Raw genomic sequence first — 17011 nt, forward strand, 5'->3', positions numbered from 1 at the left:
TTAAGCCCAAATTTTGTCTCAAATATAGTGATAGTTTAGGATCAAATAAAATGACTTTTATTTTGCTTAAAAAATAATTGATTTTATGTTTCTTTGTTTTAATATATATATGTATATATATATATTATATTATGTTAAAATTATAAGTGTTCAAGTGTGAGTTTTCGGTTGTCACGTATTTAATTTTCGACCGGTTAAGTCATTCCAATGACCTTACCGAGATAAGAATCACCCTATTGATACCCTATCGACATCCAAATGCCATCCAATCACACACGTAGTTTAGTCAGGCTTTTTAACCATACAACACAGACATGGAAAATAAATAAAAAGTCGGTGCTTGAGAAACGACTTCCATTCAAAGGGTTTCTTTTGACAATTCGCTTTACCAATACGCCGTCTTGTTTCCCACGTCATACCACAAAGCCTCTTGCGTTTCATGCAATACTCGCATAGCTCTTGTTTTCTACGGTTGTCAATTTTTTCGCAGTTTTGGTGTATTTTCTTGTGTTCTTTGTGTTTATTGCCATTTTCTATTTTCTTGCATTTTTCGATTTTTTCGCGGATTTTGCGGTTTTCCGATCGGCTGGTGGCCACTGACACGCCCCCCTTATCACATGGCCGCCTGCTTGTTCCTTTGATCCTGTCCCGTAAGCTGTAGTATTCCATGCGGAGACAATCATACTTATTCAGCAGTACGGTCGAAGACTCACTTGGCCCTCCCACCTGATCCAGATTCTTGATTAACCACTGGACCTTTCTACTAAGTTTCACAATTGCGTTCACATGTTCACTGTCGTCAGGAATATTGACCGATATCTTTGCCAGCTTATTCATCAGCCGCTGGGCATACTTAGCGATTAAAGTTTTCATCAGAATGTCGTTGGCGCACGATGAACGGGCCGTCCTCAGTACATTGATCTTATTGTTGCATTCAAAGTCAGAAGCCTGGTTGCCTTCTCTTTCATAACAATGTTTGGCTGTAGACGGTGTTTGTTTGCTTTTCATCATTTCGGTTTCAATCCTGGTTAGTTTTTGTATATTCTTACTGTTTGAGCACATGGTGTAGTTGGTGTATTGTAGGTTAAGTGTGTTTTCCTGATAAGCACGAGCATGGAGCAAACTTTGGGATATACAATTTATCGTTTCATATTTTGTTTTTTTGGATCACCACCCGTTGGTATGGACACGCTTGGTAATCAGCCAGCATAATGGACATTCGCAAAGAACTTTTAATGATCAGAACTCATCTATTTTGGTGAAAAATAGTTTATTTTAATTTTAAGTTCCTCTGATATGCTAACTAGATCAAAATACCAACCGGATGCTCTTGCTATTACATGCTACATATTATATGATAGATGGTGTGTCAACGCTTACAGATAATTATATTATTTAAAGTTCTAATGATAACAAAGTTCTTTTTTTTAAAAAAATAGCATACTACTTGATGTTGGAAGTATATAATTTAGTACACATTATATTTTTGATAAATATATTTTTATCAAACAATTTAATATCATATTAGAAATTTAATTTTGACTAGAATATTATTAGTTTTGATACTCTTATATTTATTTCTTTATCTATTTATATATTGAGTTTCAGTCTTTTTTTTTAACAAAAATAATATATTGAGTACAGATTATGTATGAAATTATGAAAAGGTATTTTGTAAATTTTCATTTGGTAAACATTAATATGAAATTATTACTGAAATAACATAACTAAGTGAAATAAACTGTCCATAATAAAATGAAAAGTACCTACATATTGCTTTTTTAATTTTAACACTTATGGTTCAACTAATTATTTATATAATTTAAATAAAAAAATATAGCATAAAGTTAATTACGATGTTTCTATAATATGAGGGATGATATGATGAAATAAATATACGAATTATATATATATATATTATGCATACAAACGTTCTGCATATTAACTAACATGCTCTATTGGTCATGTTTATATTATAGTGTTATACATAAACTTACAAGCGTATCGTTCTTCCTTGACATATTGTTCAACTGATACTAATCAAGAGTAGATGGGAAGACATTAAAATGATCTTGTTTAAGGTCAAATGAAAATAAGTTTAGAATAGTGTCTCTTTATAAAAAAATCGCAAGACATGACGATCACGCTTGTAAGCACTACGATATTTTTTTGTCATTCTAATGAGTACTTGAAACGTTGTGTTTATACGAGTTTTAACAATTATTAATATATGTACTATTATTTGAATAATTCAAACATCCGGGGATGGTCAGAGAGTTAAATATCTTGTACATATTATTATAATCAAAATTCACTTGCTATTGTATAAACATGTAAATCAAACTCACATTATTTTATACTGTTTATTATTAAACTGTAAAATCTAAATATCTATATTAAAATATAATAGTGTACCTAATAAATGTATGTGTCTTGTTTAATTTATTTTTTGCCATATTAAGATATTCAGTATTGTTTAAATAATTATTAATTATTTTAGTTATAAATTAAAAAAAAAAAGCGGGTAAGTTGATGTCGCTTTGCTGTACATTAAGTGGTGGGGGTGGATCTCTGACTAGGGTAGGTTAGATTTGAATGCAATGATAGGTATCATTGTATACGAAAAACGATTCTGAACGTAGATGATTTGTCAGTCTAGGATAATATATTATATTTAAATATTGTCAAATATTCTATTTTGAAACAAATATTTTATTTTTCAATTAGGACGAATTTTACATAGGCATGGTTAATCAATTTTTCCAAAAACATTGCATGTAGTTATCACAATTCATAATACCTTATATTATCATAGATATACATATACCTGGTTTAAGGATAAATCGTATCATTACGCGATTTCATAAAAATTTAAAACTTAAACGCTCAAAACATTTTTCCTATAATGACGCTTCAAATTTTCTCTATAACTATTTGAAGCAAAACAAATGGAAAACTTGGTGTTAAATTTTATAACCTTAGATATAAATACAAACAATATTATGAATTTTGAACTACAAAATAATTTGCAAATATTCATGGTTTTGACGAATTTTTGTCAATATTTGAATTTCAAATGCTCATAAAACTTTAATTTGAATTTCCAGTAGACTTTTTATTTGTGATAAAAATTGAAAAACTTGTAAGGAATCTTGTATTAAATTTTTAAATCTTAGATTTAAAAAGAAAATTTTTTATGAATTTCTAGCTTAAAATAATTTGTGAATTTTTGTGATTTTTACGTATTTTGTTAAAATTCAAACATTGAATGCTTATAAAAAAAAATTGTGACTATGAATCTCTTTTATTTTTCAACTGCTATTGTAACAATATGTTAAGAGCCTTGTATTAAATTTTAAAGCTTTTCTGCTTAACAAATGAATTTTTATCGATATTAATTTAAAAAAAACTAATAATCATCGAAAATTTCAAATAGTTCAACTTTAGTCCAAAATTTTTGAAAATTTCACAGTGGATAAAATATACTTATATAAACATTCGGTGAAAATTGCATGTATCATATATATGGTCATTTGTTTTAAAATTACATCAAAAACCAAAATCGATCTTGCCGAAAACTGATTGTGCGCAGAATTTCCTGTTTTCCCCTTAATTTTTAGTCTGTTTATCGCGATTACTTAAAAAAATTATTTTAACACCAACAAGATTCACTTTCTGATCGAACGAGATACTAAAGTTAAAAATCGAAGCACTTTAACTGCCCCAAAACGTGATGACAGACACACAAAAAAAAGGCGGGTAAGTCGTGGGTGTCGCGCTGCTGTAGAGTATAGGTTACAAGTGGGTTACTGTAATGGATGGAATTAAATTTGAATCCAATGATATTATACATTGTATACGAAAAACGATTCTGAGCGAAGACGGTTTATCTGTCTAGGATATATTATAGATTATTAAAAAATTTCAAATCTTAGATTTAAAAAGAAAATTTTTTATGAATTTCTAGTTTGAAATAATTTTCAAATTTTCGTGATTTTCGTGATTTTTACATATGATGTCAAAATTCAAACTTTGAATGCTTATAAAAAAAAAATGGTGACTATGAATTTATTTTATTTTTCAACTGCGCTATTGTAACAATATATTAAGAGTCTTGTATTAAATTTTAAAGCTTTTCTGCTGAACAAATAAATTTTTATCAATATTAATTTAAAATAAACTAATAATGATCGAAAATTTCAAATGCCTATGAATAGTTCAACTTAAGTCGAAATTTTTTGAAAATTGCATGGTGGATAGAATATACTTACATAAACATTCGGTGAAAATTTCATGTATCTATGGTCATTTGTCTTAAAATTACATCAAAAACCAAAATCAATTTTGTCGAAAAATTAGTGTGCGTAAAATTTCCCGTTTTTTCCTTAATTTTTAGTTTGTTTTTCTCGAATATTTAGAAAAGTATTAAGAATTTTTCACTTTTGACCTCCCAAAGTACCAACTAGATTCACTTTTTGATCGAACGAGGCAATGAAGTCAAAAGTCGAAGCACTTTTACCGCCCCAAAACGTGATGTCATGCAGAAAAAAAAACACACACACACATCATGGTAAAATCAATACAATCATCGATCAGCTCATTGTTGTTTAACATAATACCTTTAGATATTTTGTATTTTGTAAAGCTAGATATGACTTATTTTAAATATTGTTATTTGAAGGTTATTGTACTCGCCATGAAAAAATTTTAACAATTATGTTTCTCAGTGATATTGTAATAACGAGAAGAACCAACTTAAAAACCGAATTTTGTATTATGGATTCAAAATAGTCTATAACAAAAAAGTACCAACTAGATTTACTTCGATGAATCGAATCACACTAGATCGAATAAGGTACTGAAGTCAAAAATTGAAGCACTTTTACTGCCCCAAAACGTGATGACAGACACAAAAAAAATTCACGGTTTTGACAAAATTTTTGTCAATATTTGAACTTCAAATGTTAATAAAAAAAAATTGTATATATGTATTCTTATAATTTTTTAATCACTATAAGAATAACTTATGAGAAATTTTGTATTAAATTTTCAAGTTTTTTGATCGGGCCAACAAAATATTATCGACACTTCAAAAAAATTTTTTAGAAAAATTGAAACTTTCAGTTGTCTATAAATATCTAAAAAAGAGTAAAAATATTTCGAAAATTAAGTCATGTAAAAAAAATGCCAATATAAATACCTGGTGAAATTTTCGAGTGTCTACGACCTATACTTTTTGAATAATAACAAATATTTAAAATCGTTTGACTATAAATCGTTATCGTTACGCTATTTCGTAAAAATTTAAAATTCAAACGCATTTAAAATTTTTCCTACAATGATGTTTCAAGTTTTCTCTATACCTACTTGAAGGAAAACTTATAGAAAACTTAGTGTTGTATTTTTAGTCCTTAGTTATAAAAACAAAAAATTTTATGATTTTTCAACTTCAAAATTACCTAGTAGGAGGAGGTTTTAAACCATCTTTCATCTATAGAAGAGTCTAAATATCCGCTCGGATCTGAGGTTTCCCTTGATACATTTGGACGAGTCATCAATCTATCTTCATTCTTCATATACAAACCGTATTTTACTAATCATATTTTTATCGATAAGCTAAACAAAGCTTTTCATTATGATATTTTTAATAACATTCTACTACATTATTTCCATATGTAATTGACACTTTCATTAACACCATTTATTGCAATTGTCATGAATTTATAATCATCAGTGTACAATATTGTATTATTTACCAACCAATCTATTTTTAAATATCTTTAGTAAATAACCACCAATAGCATCTCCAACAAAAATACCGACTTATGGTTTTGTTTTAATTTAAAATATTTTCCAATTTTACTATAGGTACCGGTAAAATTATATTAAAATATCGTGAACACTCAAAATCTATAATCTATTTTTTTAATTATCAATATGAACAAAAGAAAAAAAAACTTTAAGGAAATTACCAAGTACCTATTAATTGTCTATAAAATAGATCGTTCATTTTAAAATACAATTTATCCGTAATGATTTTTAGTACTTACGGGTATAATATAGATATTTATTTATTAAGCACAAAATAAATGAATGACATGACATGTACAGGTGCTTGAGAAAATATCAGAAAATTAAATCTCATTCTTCTGTATTTCCAATCGTATTTAAATTCCATAGAGTTTGAACGTGAATTCACTGCCGTTATTTTTTCATTCACTTACGTTTATATTATCATAGTGACTAAAACATCAACGCATGAGTGTCTTTGGCATACTGATAACTGATTGTATTTCTAAGGGCCACAACAATATTTTTAGACAAACCATCTGATAAAAATTTTCCACAATTTGAACTGAATAGTGCTACGATTTTGACATAGCAAATATCATACTATTGTTTATTACAGGAAGAGTTATCCAAACGCATCGAGAGTGGAGTAATGGAATGTTACATAGTATTTTGTTATATTCTTAGCAGAGTAATTAGTGTATTGATTTTACAATGACGAGTGGTTACTGTTTTTATTTTTATTTTGTTGTGTTCGCATATTCCATAATAGTTGAAATACCTAATGATTCGATTTTAAAATTCGTCAAAAATAGTTTACTGGAAAATCAAACTAACTTTTAGTGAGTTTTTAAAGTTAACACATTTTTGACATTCGGTTTTCTGCTATAAATAATTAGATTATCATATGACCATTTTTTTGGTTTGTTGTAATTGGTAAATGAAAAAGTACAAACTCAAAATGTTCACTAAATGTTTATATTACAATTTTTCACCTACATAATAAATTAATAATATATTCCAAATATTTTGACTCATTTTGAAATTATTTATAGGTATTTCAAATTATTTATTGTAAATTGTATTAAATAGCTTTAAAATTTGATACAAAATTGATCACAACTTGTTTTAATAATGGTTAAAAATACTACAAATATATTGGCACATTTTTTTTTTTTATCAGAATTTAAAATCAAAAATTTTCTAAAGTTCATCAAAATCTCTAAATGTTATTTTATGTAAGCACTGTTACCACTCATACAAACTAAAAAAATATTTTTTTTAGTTGTTTGTTAAAAATATATATTTACCTATTAGGTTATATTTTATTATTAATAGTTTAAACTTAAAACTAAAATTTTTTTACTAAATATATTCAAATATTGTTTATATTATTGACACCTACCTATATAATTAGTAGTTACCAGTAATTAAAAAATAAAATATATTTATTATTAAATACTATAGAGTCAATATATTAGTACATTGTACTATATATTATACTTAGATTACCTTATAGTACCACAGACTAATTTACTTCATTGTAACACAAAATATCGACGAATTGATGTTGAACTAATTAATTTTGTGAATATTAATTCATAACATTTTTTTTATTGGAGTTACTTTTCCCACTTTATTTTATGAGATAAGTGATAATTTAATAAACAAAACTTCCGAGAGCACTTGCCACTTGAAAGAGTGTCCTTAAAAAACATTTAAATCACGTATTCTACGCCTCAAAACCTAAATCACTCTAGTCTGAAAAGATCTGAAATCATATTATAAAATACCAAAGGCAGGTGATTCCAGGTTATTAAAAGTGCTAAAAATAATCTACTTATTGTAAAAATTATAATCATCTAATAGTATCTTGTAAATAGTGTCTCTTTCATTCAAAATTTAATTTCGTATGTTTATTGTAAAGAATTACGTTCAATTATTTTTTAGAGCATGAAAAAATAAATCTATGTTTTAAATTAGTTAAATCAGTTTAAGAAATTTCAAAGTCTTTATTTTAAATATTACACATTTTTGAAATATTTCAATTTGAAAAGAAACATCCAAATTTGTAAATTAATATTTATGATAATTGATTATGAATAGTAAAAAAATCTATGGTTATTTTACTATTAATTTTATATATTTTAAATAAAAATGTCACTCGTGATTCTTTATATTTATATCCTCATAACTTTAAAAATATTGACAGTGTTACATGAGTTTCGAAGTATGTATATATGTTCTATAAAATATATTATTTTAGTATATGTATATATTTTTTTTATTATCACATAACCTAAAATCAATGTAATTATTACAGTTTTGAATTATATTTTACTTAAACTTAAATAGGATATTTCACATAAAAACTATTACATATTTTTTTCATTTTAATATTTTGAATGTTAACTTTTTTTATAGGATAAGTACTCAATTTTCGTTATATGTTACATGCCAAAACAGTCTAATAGCACGCTTATTGGGTGCTAAGGTGCAACCTCAAAATATACCTCGTTCAAAATGTCCCGCGTTAAAAATATCCTACGTTGAAAATAACGTATATACAAAATATCTCCAATAATATTATCCCTTAAATCACATTTATTTTTTTTTAATTAATTTTATACATTTAAATTAAATTTTTATCGTTTTTGGCAATGTATATTTCAACTTTATATGTATATTATAGTATTATATTAAAATTAAATATACGTGAAAAACATTTTTTTTTTTTTTTTTTTTTTTTAATGAAAAACTTATCGCAATACCTTTTAAATACTTAAGTAGGTAGTAACATGTTCATAGTTAAGAACCACTACTTTTAATTGTTTGTCTAACTTCTCGTAAACTTACTTTTTTTGAACGGGTAACTCACCAGATATGTATTTTTCAATTTTTGCTTCTTGAAGGCCTACATAATTGTAATATATTTGTAAGTTCTAATAGTACTTAATTGCGCGGCATAATATAGAGATAGTGAAAATGAGATAGCCATAAATTACTATTATATTAAATTCTACATACACAGTTGGCCGCCCCTGGTTAGCTAACCTAGGATATTTTTAATTGGGATATTTGGAACAGGGATATTTTCAACGTAGGATATATTTAACGTGGGGCATTTTGAACGAAGGATATTTTGAGGGAGAACCCATTTTTCAATTGTAAAATAAAGATATTAATATTTATTTGACGTTTAAAATTGAGTATTTTATACTAAACCTTAAACTTTAGCGGCCCTAAAGTTAATGAAATGCACGGGTATAATTTCGCATAGATCCGTTCTAAAGTACTAGACTAAAGTTTTTAAAATTAAATTTTGTAACATTTATTTGCTATCAAGAAAGTTTACGCGATGGTAATTTTATGATGACTAATCCAAACTGGTCTAACTTAATGTAATATCATTTTTTAAATTTAGTCTTGAGAATTGCAGAAATTAGTCTATAATTATTACTATTTTTAATATTATAAATTTTAAAATAATTATTATTAATAATAATATTTTCTACATTAAACATTTCAACATAATTGGGCTAAACTTTTTAAGGGGAGGAGGGGTACTCTTTGTTTTACATGTAATTTACTCTAAAAATACTTTCCTGCAGTTTGTGACACTTTTTTATTGATGATATTAATATATTATTAAGTTAAACCAAATGCATTAAAATTGTATGTCGTAGCTCCCACAGGTGTCGTTGAAATTGGCGAAGGGAGCTACGTCGAAAAACTGAAAACTAAAATGAATATAATAAATAAAAATATTATACATTATTAAATAAATATATTTAAATACATAAACATTACTTATTTTTGTTATAAATAATTTGGGAGCCGTTGGATGAAAAAGTTTTAATACCTCTGGGTTATACTGCTATTAATGTCTTTTAAAAACCTATAGTTTTTAAATAAAAAATGCTCTTTTGCAGCATTTAACTAAAATAAATAAATTATAATAAATGCATAACGCAAGGAGAGTATATGATACAAATATTTTATACTTTTTAACTTATATATCATAAAAATGGTGTACCATTCTAATATATTATAATATGCAATGAACTAGTCATAGCAGTATTATACAAACACATTACAAATTAAAGGAAACCAGATCAATGGGAAATTGGAAATTGGTACCGTATATTATGAAATTGCAGTTAGGGTTGTAACATTTCACAACTAAAAAATATGAGTAAACGTACCGTTCTTAATATTTTAATCATCCTATTAAAATTAAAAAGACGCCATAATATAATATTATTTAAAAGTTTTGAACGAACTTCCTGCATTCATAAAATAACAATAATAACATTTTGTAATATTTTAACATTATACATAATATATATTTGTATGCATCTATTGTATTATTATTCAAAACCTCCACCGTTATTACTAAGCTTTTAACTTCAACTTCATCGCAATCTAAAATGTACCTTGTACTAACTCATAAACATTTAATTTCATATTTTTATTCTACTACACGTTGCTCGTATAAATTGTAAAAATAATAAACCTTACAGTCCTTACAGTATACCTAAATGTAATTTTACTTGTCACACTGTTTTATGGACAACTTTTTTTTTCTTTATCATTCAAATATTAATAATTAATAATATAATACACATATTATAATGTACAATATAAATATAATAGTATTGTGGGCGTATTTTGTTTTAACTAGTATTACTAAAATTAATAAAATATCAAGATAAACATTTTCAAAATTTAATCATGGTGCATATAAAATATTAACAACACATTTTTCTATTATTTAATTTTAATTTTTTTTTTTGATTTGTTATGTTAATTTCTATATTTTTTATTCATATTAGTTAATTTTGCTAAATTCGATATAATTTATTTTATTAATTTATTGAATATATTTTTTCATCTTGGCTATTTTACTATTGTATATTATATGAAAAAAAAATCTATAAAATAGTGTCAATTATATTTTGCAAATATTACAAAGTTATGTAAATATACGTTTTATAAATTTAAATCATCCAAAAATTGTTTATCGCAAACACCAGAGAACTTTCTGAAAGCAACAGGAGCGCAATTTAAAAAAAAATTAAATATAAAGTTGTCCGTGTTTACCACAACGTGTAATGATGCTTTAACACGAAGGAATGCAATTCCTTTTAATTAACTTTGTCTTAAAAATTCTGTAACAACGAATACAATTTGTTCCAGTCTGATGATATAACTTACAGCAACCATTTGACATAATATAGATAAAATGTTAAGCATATAAATAATTATGATAATACCTAGGTCTTATTATATCAAGGTATGTCATAACATTGACCTTAGTGTTGGTAATTCATTTATAATTTGTTAACGAACATTTTGTTACATGTATGTATTTTTCTTAAAGAGCATCGTCAAAAAGTAAATAATATTAATAACCTAGACATAATGTAACGGAATCCAAAATGTAATCAATTTAAATTAAATATTAGTTTGGTTCATATTTTGCAAGCGTTATTAAATTATTTTTTTATTTTTATTTTTAAGAGATAAATATTGAATAAAATCATTATATTTTCTAGTTGAGATTCTAATTTTATATAAATATAATAATATAATAAATAAATTTACGAACTGACGTTTTATAACACAATAAAACAATTCATAATTTCCTATTAATAATCTCATTACTAAAAGTACCTATACCTAATTCATATAATATATATTACGTTTAAATTATATTATATGTAATTATAAGTGATGATGGTACTTCTTCATTCAATTTTCTCAGAAAATTATTTAAGGTGGAACATTTTAAATTGAGTTTTGTGAAAATTTAAAATGATTTTCCTGAGCGTAATTTTAATATTTTATTAGTGTAATTATAGGTATATTAACATAATATACACAATTCAATCAAAGTATTATTATGGTATTATAACATAAGCTGTAACAATTATTTACAAGTTCAAAAAGTTTTAAATTTTAAATTTTAGGTTTTTACATGTTTTTTTAATTTAAATGGGTGTACGAATTTATTAATTACACGAGGCAGATTTAATCACGCATAACAAGATTATCTTTAAAGTATTAAAAAACTAATGACCCCTTCTTTGAGAGGAAATTAAATTCCTGGTTTATATGTTTTGTTATAGTATATATAACTGTTTTTAATTCAATAAAAAAACAAAAAAATTTTAAACTATTAATTCTATAACCAGTGAATGCTAGCAGTGGTTCACCAAGATGAAATTTATAATGTTTGAAAAATTAATTGAATTATAAAACGTATTGTACACTAAGGATTAAAGACATACATCTTTAGTATTGTTACATATTTTTATTCCATGCTTGCATAATACGAGTATAAACGTTGGTCTACTTCAAAACTGGCTTATATTAATTCACACAACAGTTTTTTGTTATCACTATAGGTAAAATGTGTTTGTCCAATCTTTTATTTTAAAATAATTCTAATTATATTGATGTCAATAAATGGTGAAAAATCACTTCAAAATACTGATGATCATTATATATATATATATATATGTTGTAAGAGAAATACCCGGCAAATGAAATAACTTTTTTTCTAATAAATATTGTTTTAATTTTTTTTCTATGCAAATCATTAATTTATATGTTAAAATAAAAATATAGCATTTTTTATTTTAGTTTTTAATAATAAAATCGTCGAATGTTAGTGCTGGGTAACTAATCTCCTCAAGCATTCATTCTCAACATATCTTGTCACTCATATGCTCATTTTAATTATGTTAACAGAGTGTATGTATTCTAACAAATTGTAATAAAAACAAATTTTAATAAAAAAAAGAAATTGAAGTTTGATTGAAAATAATTTTGAAAATGTTAAAATTACACTTAAAATACACATTTTGAGTTTAAAATCTTTTTACAACTGGATTAACTGTTATTTACCTTACAAAAAAACAACGAGATTTAAAAAATAAACTCTATGAATTAAAATTAGTCATTTTTAGTTTTTCAAAAACACATTATATCACATTTGGAACTTTCTATTATTAATGTTAAAATATATATCATAAATCATATACCAAAGAGCTTACAATATTAATTAAAACAAAAATTATTTCAGTTATCAAATCTTTCTATCACGTCCTATATTTCCAATTATTATGTTCTTTTGAAACAAATACGATAAAAAAACCTATTTCTCGAGGAACTATTAGTTATATTTAATACATTATCTTGTAGTAACTATTTCTAAATAAGCCAATATTAATAGAATAATGTGCACTGGATCAAATAGAAAAAAATGGCTCCAGAAAACATAATAACTATCATAAATATATCTCCTAAAATATTATTTTAATTTGATTTGTACAAAAAGGTCGGTATTATATTATGTACTGCAGTTAGTACAAATTTTATCTATTGGTGTAGCAAGTACTGAAATTTAAGACATAACCAATATTCACGATTTAAACAAAAAAAAAAAAAAAATACATAAAACTAACGGTTTTTACACATTTATTCCCATACAGACTTAGAGTGAACACTTTATTTATTTTCTACCTACGCTACAGGTATGGTTATTTATTTAAAAAATATATTAAACCAATCGATAGTAGTATTAAATAACGATTCTATTACGTAAAATCTGGCAATATGTATTATCACTCATCAACATCAACCATTTAGATACACACTGCATGATATAAACATATTTAAATATTTTCCAATTTTTTTTTTTTAACTTATTTATTTTATTAAACATCGAAATATAGAACTCTTAGTTTTAATCTGGAACCCTCATAAAATAACAGGCCCTGTGGACGCAGCCACTCTCCTTTCTACCACAGCCACACGGCCTGCTCCTAAATTCTTGTCATCTTCAATATTATTTATTAGATTCTCTTATTTAACCGGTTTGAAAAATTTAAACGTATGTTTTTGGATGTTGATTGCTATACCATACTGTCGTTAATAATTTTATTGATTGTAAGAAATAAATAGATAAATAACAAATATAAATAATATATTGCTTTATTGCGATTGGTAACTACAGCAACGATTTGATAATTCAATGGGATAGACACCGTGTCGATATAAGGTTAAGTAATTGTATTTACCTTATATCCCTATACAAATCAAATATTGCATCCAATATGTCATGTGCATTGATCCATAATATATTAATTCGTATTATATTATAATCTGCCTGTTAATATGGGATCACGTATTATTTAAACTTAATAGAAATTAAATGTTTCACAATCAAAGATATTTCTTAAAGCTCATAAGGTTGAAGTGAAATTCTCGCCATCAGAATTACAATTAAAATATTATTTATTTATATAAAATCAACCGGCCAATGCCCTTTAACAAAGCAAGAAAAACATTACATATGAATTGGCAAAATATGAAAATTAATAGAAAAGTGATAATAATAAAAAGAAAAATAGAAAAAAATACAAAGGCAACATTTTAGTCTATAATACCAAACTAAAAAAAAATAATTAGGTACTATGTTTTAAAAATAACAAAGAATACAACCATTACCAACCGAATTATTATACAAAGTGTAATCCGACCAGACAAATTTAAATTACCAATATTTAGGTCGTATAAAATAGAGTAACTATGAATAATACTTTCAACTATCTCACAATGCTTCATATATAAATATATAATATAATCCCTATGTGAAGATGGAGGTATGTATACACAATGTAATAGTATTAGTTTATTGATTTCATTGTACTTTAAGAGCACAAAAATTTGTTGAATACCAGGAAAATTATCAACATTTATTAAAGAGCAATCGAAATTATTCTGATCAAAATCATGTGTAATACGTTCATCTGATTGATTAGAGCCACATTCTTCAACATTATAAAAAATGAGAGTAGTTGCTACTATTTCGATTATTACTTTAATTAATAATAAACTCATTATTAAGTGAATTATTAGAATTAAATAAGTGAGAATTTTCCAAACCTTCAATTTCAACAAGTCATTTTTTTATCAATAATTTTAATTGAGGCAATCTTAAGACCATTTTCACAACCATCGGAGAAATACTTTTAAGTCCTATTTTTCAAAGATACACTTTTGATTTCTGATGTAGTAATAACACCCGAACATTTATTATGAACAATATTAGTAAATCCATCACATTTAATAGGCAAATCAAATTTCAAGTATAATAACAAACTATACACTTGGTATCAGCAGACATCTTATAAATTTTAATTTTAATTAACCCGAAAAACTGTAAACATGTAATTTAATGTACCAGAAACAAACATCTAACCGCTACGAGTACTAACTGATAACTAATTTATTTATCTGAAAAAGGTTATTCAAAGTGGTTTATTATGCTAGTATTACTATAATAATAATTGACTTTGCAAATCCAGAATAAACCTCATCAGATAAATCTACCAATTAGTCGTGTGCTTCTCATATGTTGTACATTTATAATAAATAGCTTTAATTCACATATCACATACTATAAGGAAACAATAATCTTACACGTAAAACAATAACGAAGACACCTTTCAAATTCTAAAACCGATGGTCAAGGAACAAAAATTAATTCTATTGTTCAAACTTTGTTGTCTAATATAATATGCCACTATTTTATTAATCTATGCAAATTGTCTGAAATTAAATATTAATTATAAAAATCCTGAAAGAACATTGATATAATGATAATATGTATTTGTTGGTTGAAAAGCTCTCTTCACTTTGCTGAACACAATATGAACTGTGCCAAGATGAATAACATTAAAACGACGTTAATTGTTAACAATAATAACTTTAGATAATCTTTTTACGAGATGACTCTGACGATATATTTTAGTTCTGCATTGTAAATTTAATGTATATTATATTAGTTTCATTGTTAGATTTGGTATTGATCATTTGAATAAAATCAAATTATAGTTTTAAAAATATATTTTTGAAGTCTCTTGCATACAATTTAATATTATCACACTAAACATCGAGGTCATAAGATGGAAAATATTATTCGATTAGTAATATATTGTCAATCTTGTATAAAACTAATTAGAAGTACATAATATAGTCAGTGGCACCGAACTAAATTTAAAATGGGGTGGCCAACTAGTAAAAAATTACCAAGTACCCACCCACCCACCAAGAACTATTAAATTCAACCTATGTGGCTATACCTTAACGTTATCATCAGACAGCAGTCATGTAAAATATTTTAGTATTTGTACAATTATTTCAAATTTTTTCTGTTAGATATATACCCATCTGCATAACATGACCCACCACCCACCCATTTAAAAGGGGTGGCGACTGCCACCCTTACTTTATAGGTTTGGTGCCACATATTATATAGTGGTCGTGTCCAACGGCCTAAAAGTACAATATTCACAATAGAGTGATATCAGAATATAAATAAATAAATATACATCCCACAAAAAAAATATATGTTTTTCTTCTGAATATGAATGATAAATAAACTTTTTTTCTTGTGATTGTGTGGCAGTAATAGTAAGATCCAAACCTTTCTCATCATCACATCACGGATTCTAGTTATCCTATAAGTAAGTCCCATAATAATGAATCCCCAAACAGAAAACAATTTTCTAGTGTTATGTTATACAGTGAATAGTGATCGGAATGCAACAGATACTCACATAACAAGAATTGTAATATTTCGACTGTGTATCGGAACAGTACGTCGGTGGTGGGTGGAAATGTATGCTGTCCATACGCGCAGTCGCCCCGAGATAGGACGATCCGGACATGTCTACGTAAGCGTAGGTACCTGTGAAAAAAAGTAGAAAAATAAATATATTTTGAAAAAAAAACCTATCACGTTTCACAAATACTAGATGTAAGAAAAAGGAAGCAAAAGATATAAACGACATTGATTTTCATTCAACTCCCAAAGCGGGTAGTCATATTACACACATATTACCAGTTCGGTTGCGGAAAGTGTTATCCCATTTCGGTCCTGTAAATTTATGTCGATCGCCTTTGTACAGTTTCCACGTCAGAGACATTTCACCCGACGCATTCCGCCATCCACAGAACCCAGACTCGAACGTACATCGAGCTTCGGTGGGTACGAGAACTGAAACGATAATATCAGATAGGAATTATTGGACGTGTAAATTCAGCTTAAAAATGTAACACAGTGATCAGACGTTTTGAAAATTATGACTGTTGCTACATTAGACACCATAGATTCATCAACTTCTACCAGCTTTTAAGCATATCATTA

General features: G+C 26.0%; 2 protein-coding genes across 3 annotated transcripts in view; both read right to left on the reverse strand.

Moving 5' to 3' along the window:
- Window positions 1-17011, reverse strand: part of LOC107167771 (tyrosine-protein kinase receptor-like) — a 409135-nt gene that overhangs the window by 68231 nt on the left and 323893 nt on the right. For both annotated transcript variants that reach the window (XM_089216481.1, XM_089216480.1), the window contains exons 6-7: window positions 16706-16861; window positions 16422-16552 (exon numbers count right to left, since the gene is read on the reverse strand). In XM_089216481.1, the coding sequence (XP_089072607.1) occupies window positions 16422-16552; window positions 16706-16861 (287 nt within the window). The remainder of the gene's footprint in view (window positions 1-16421; window positions 16553-16705; window positions 16862-17011) is intronic.
- On the reverse strand, window positions 283-1062 carry LOC149062475 (uncharacterized). Its single transcript, XM_089220004.1, has one exon. The coding sequence runs from the start codon at window positions 1060-1062 to the stop codon at window positions 283-285; it is 780 nt and encodes a 259-aa protein (XP_089076130.1).

This window comes from Diuraphis noxia, unplaced genomic scaffold (genome assembly GCF_037042655.1).
Source record: "Diuraphis noxia isolate RWA-SAM2 unplaced genomic scaffold, SU_Dnox_SAM2 contig0001, whole genome shotgun sequence".
NCBI classification, from domain to species: Eukaryota; Metazoa; Arthropoda; class Insecta; order Hemiptera; family Aphididae; genus Diuraphis; species Diuraphis noxia.

Bases quoted from the DNA above. Each gene is read 5' to 3' on its own strand.
- LOC149062475 (XM_089220004.1), bottom strand. From the start codon at position 1,062: ATGTGCTCAAACAGTAAGAATATACAAAAACTAACCAGGATTGAAACC.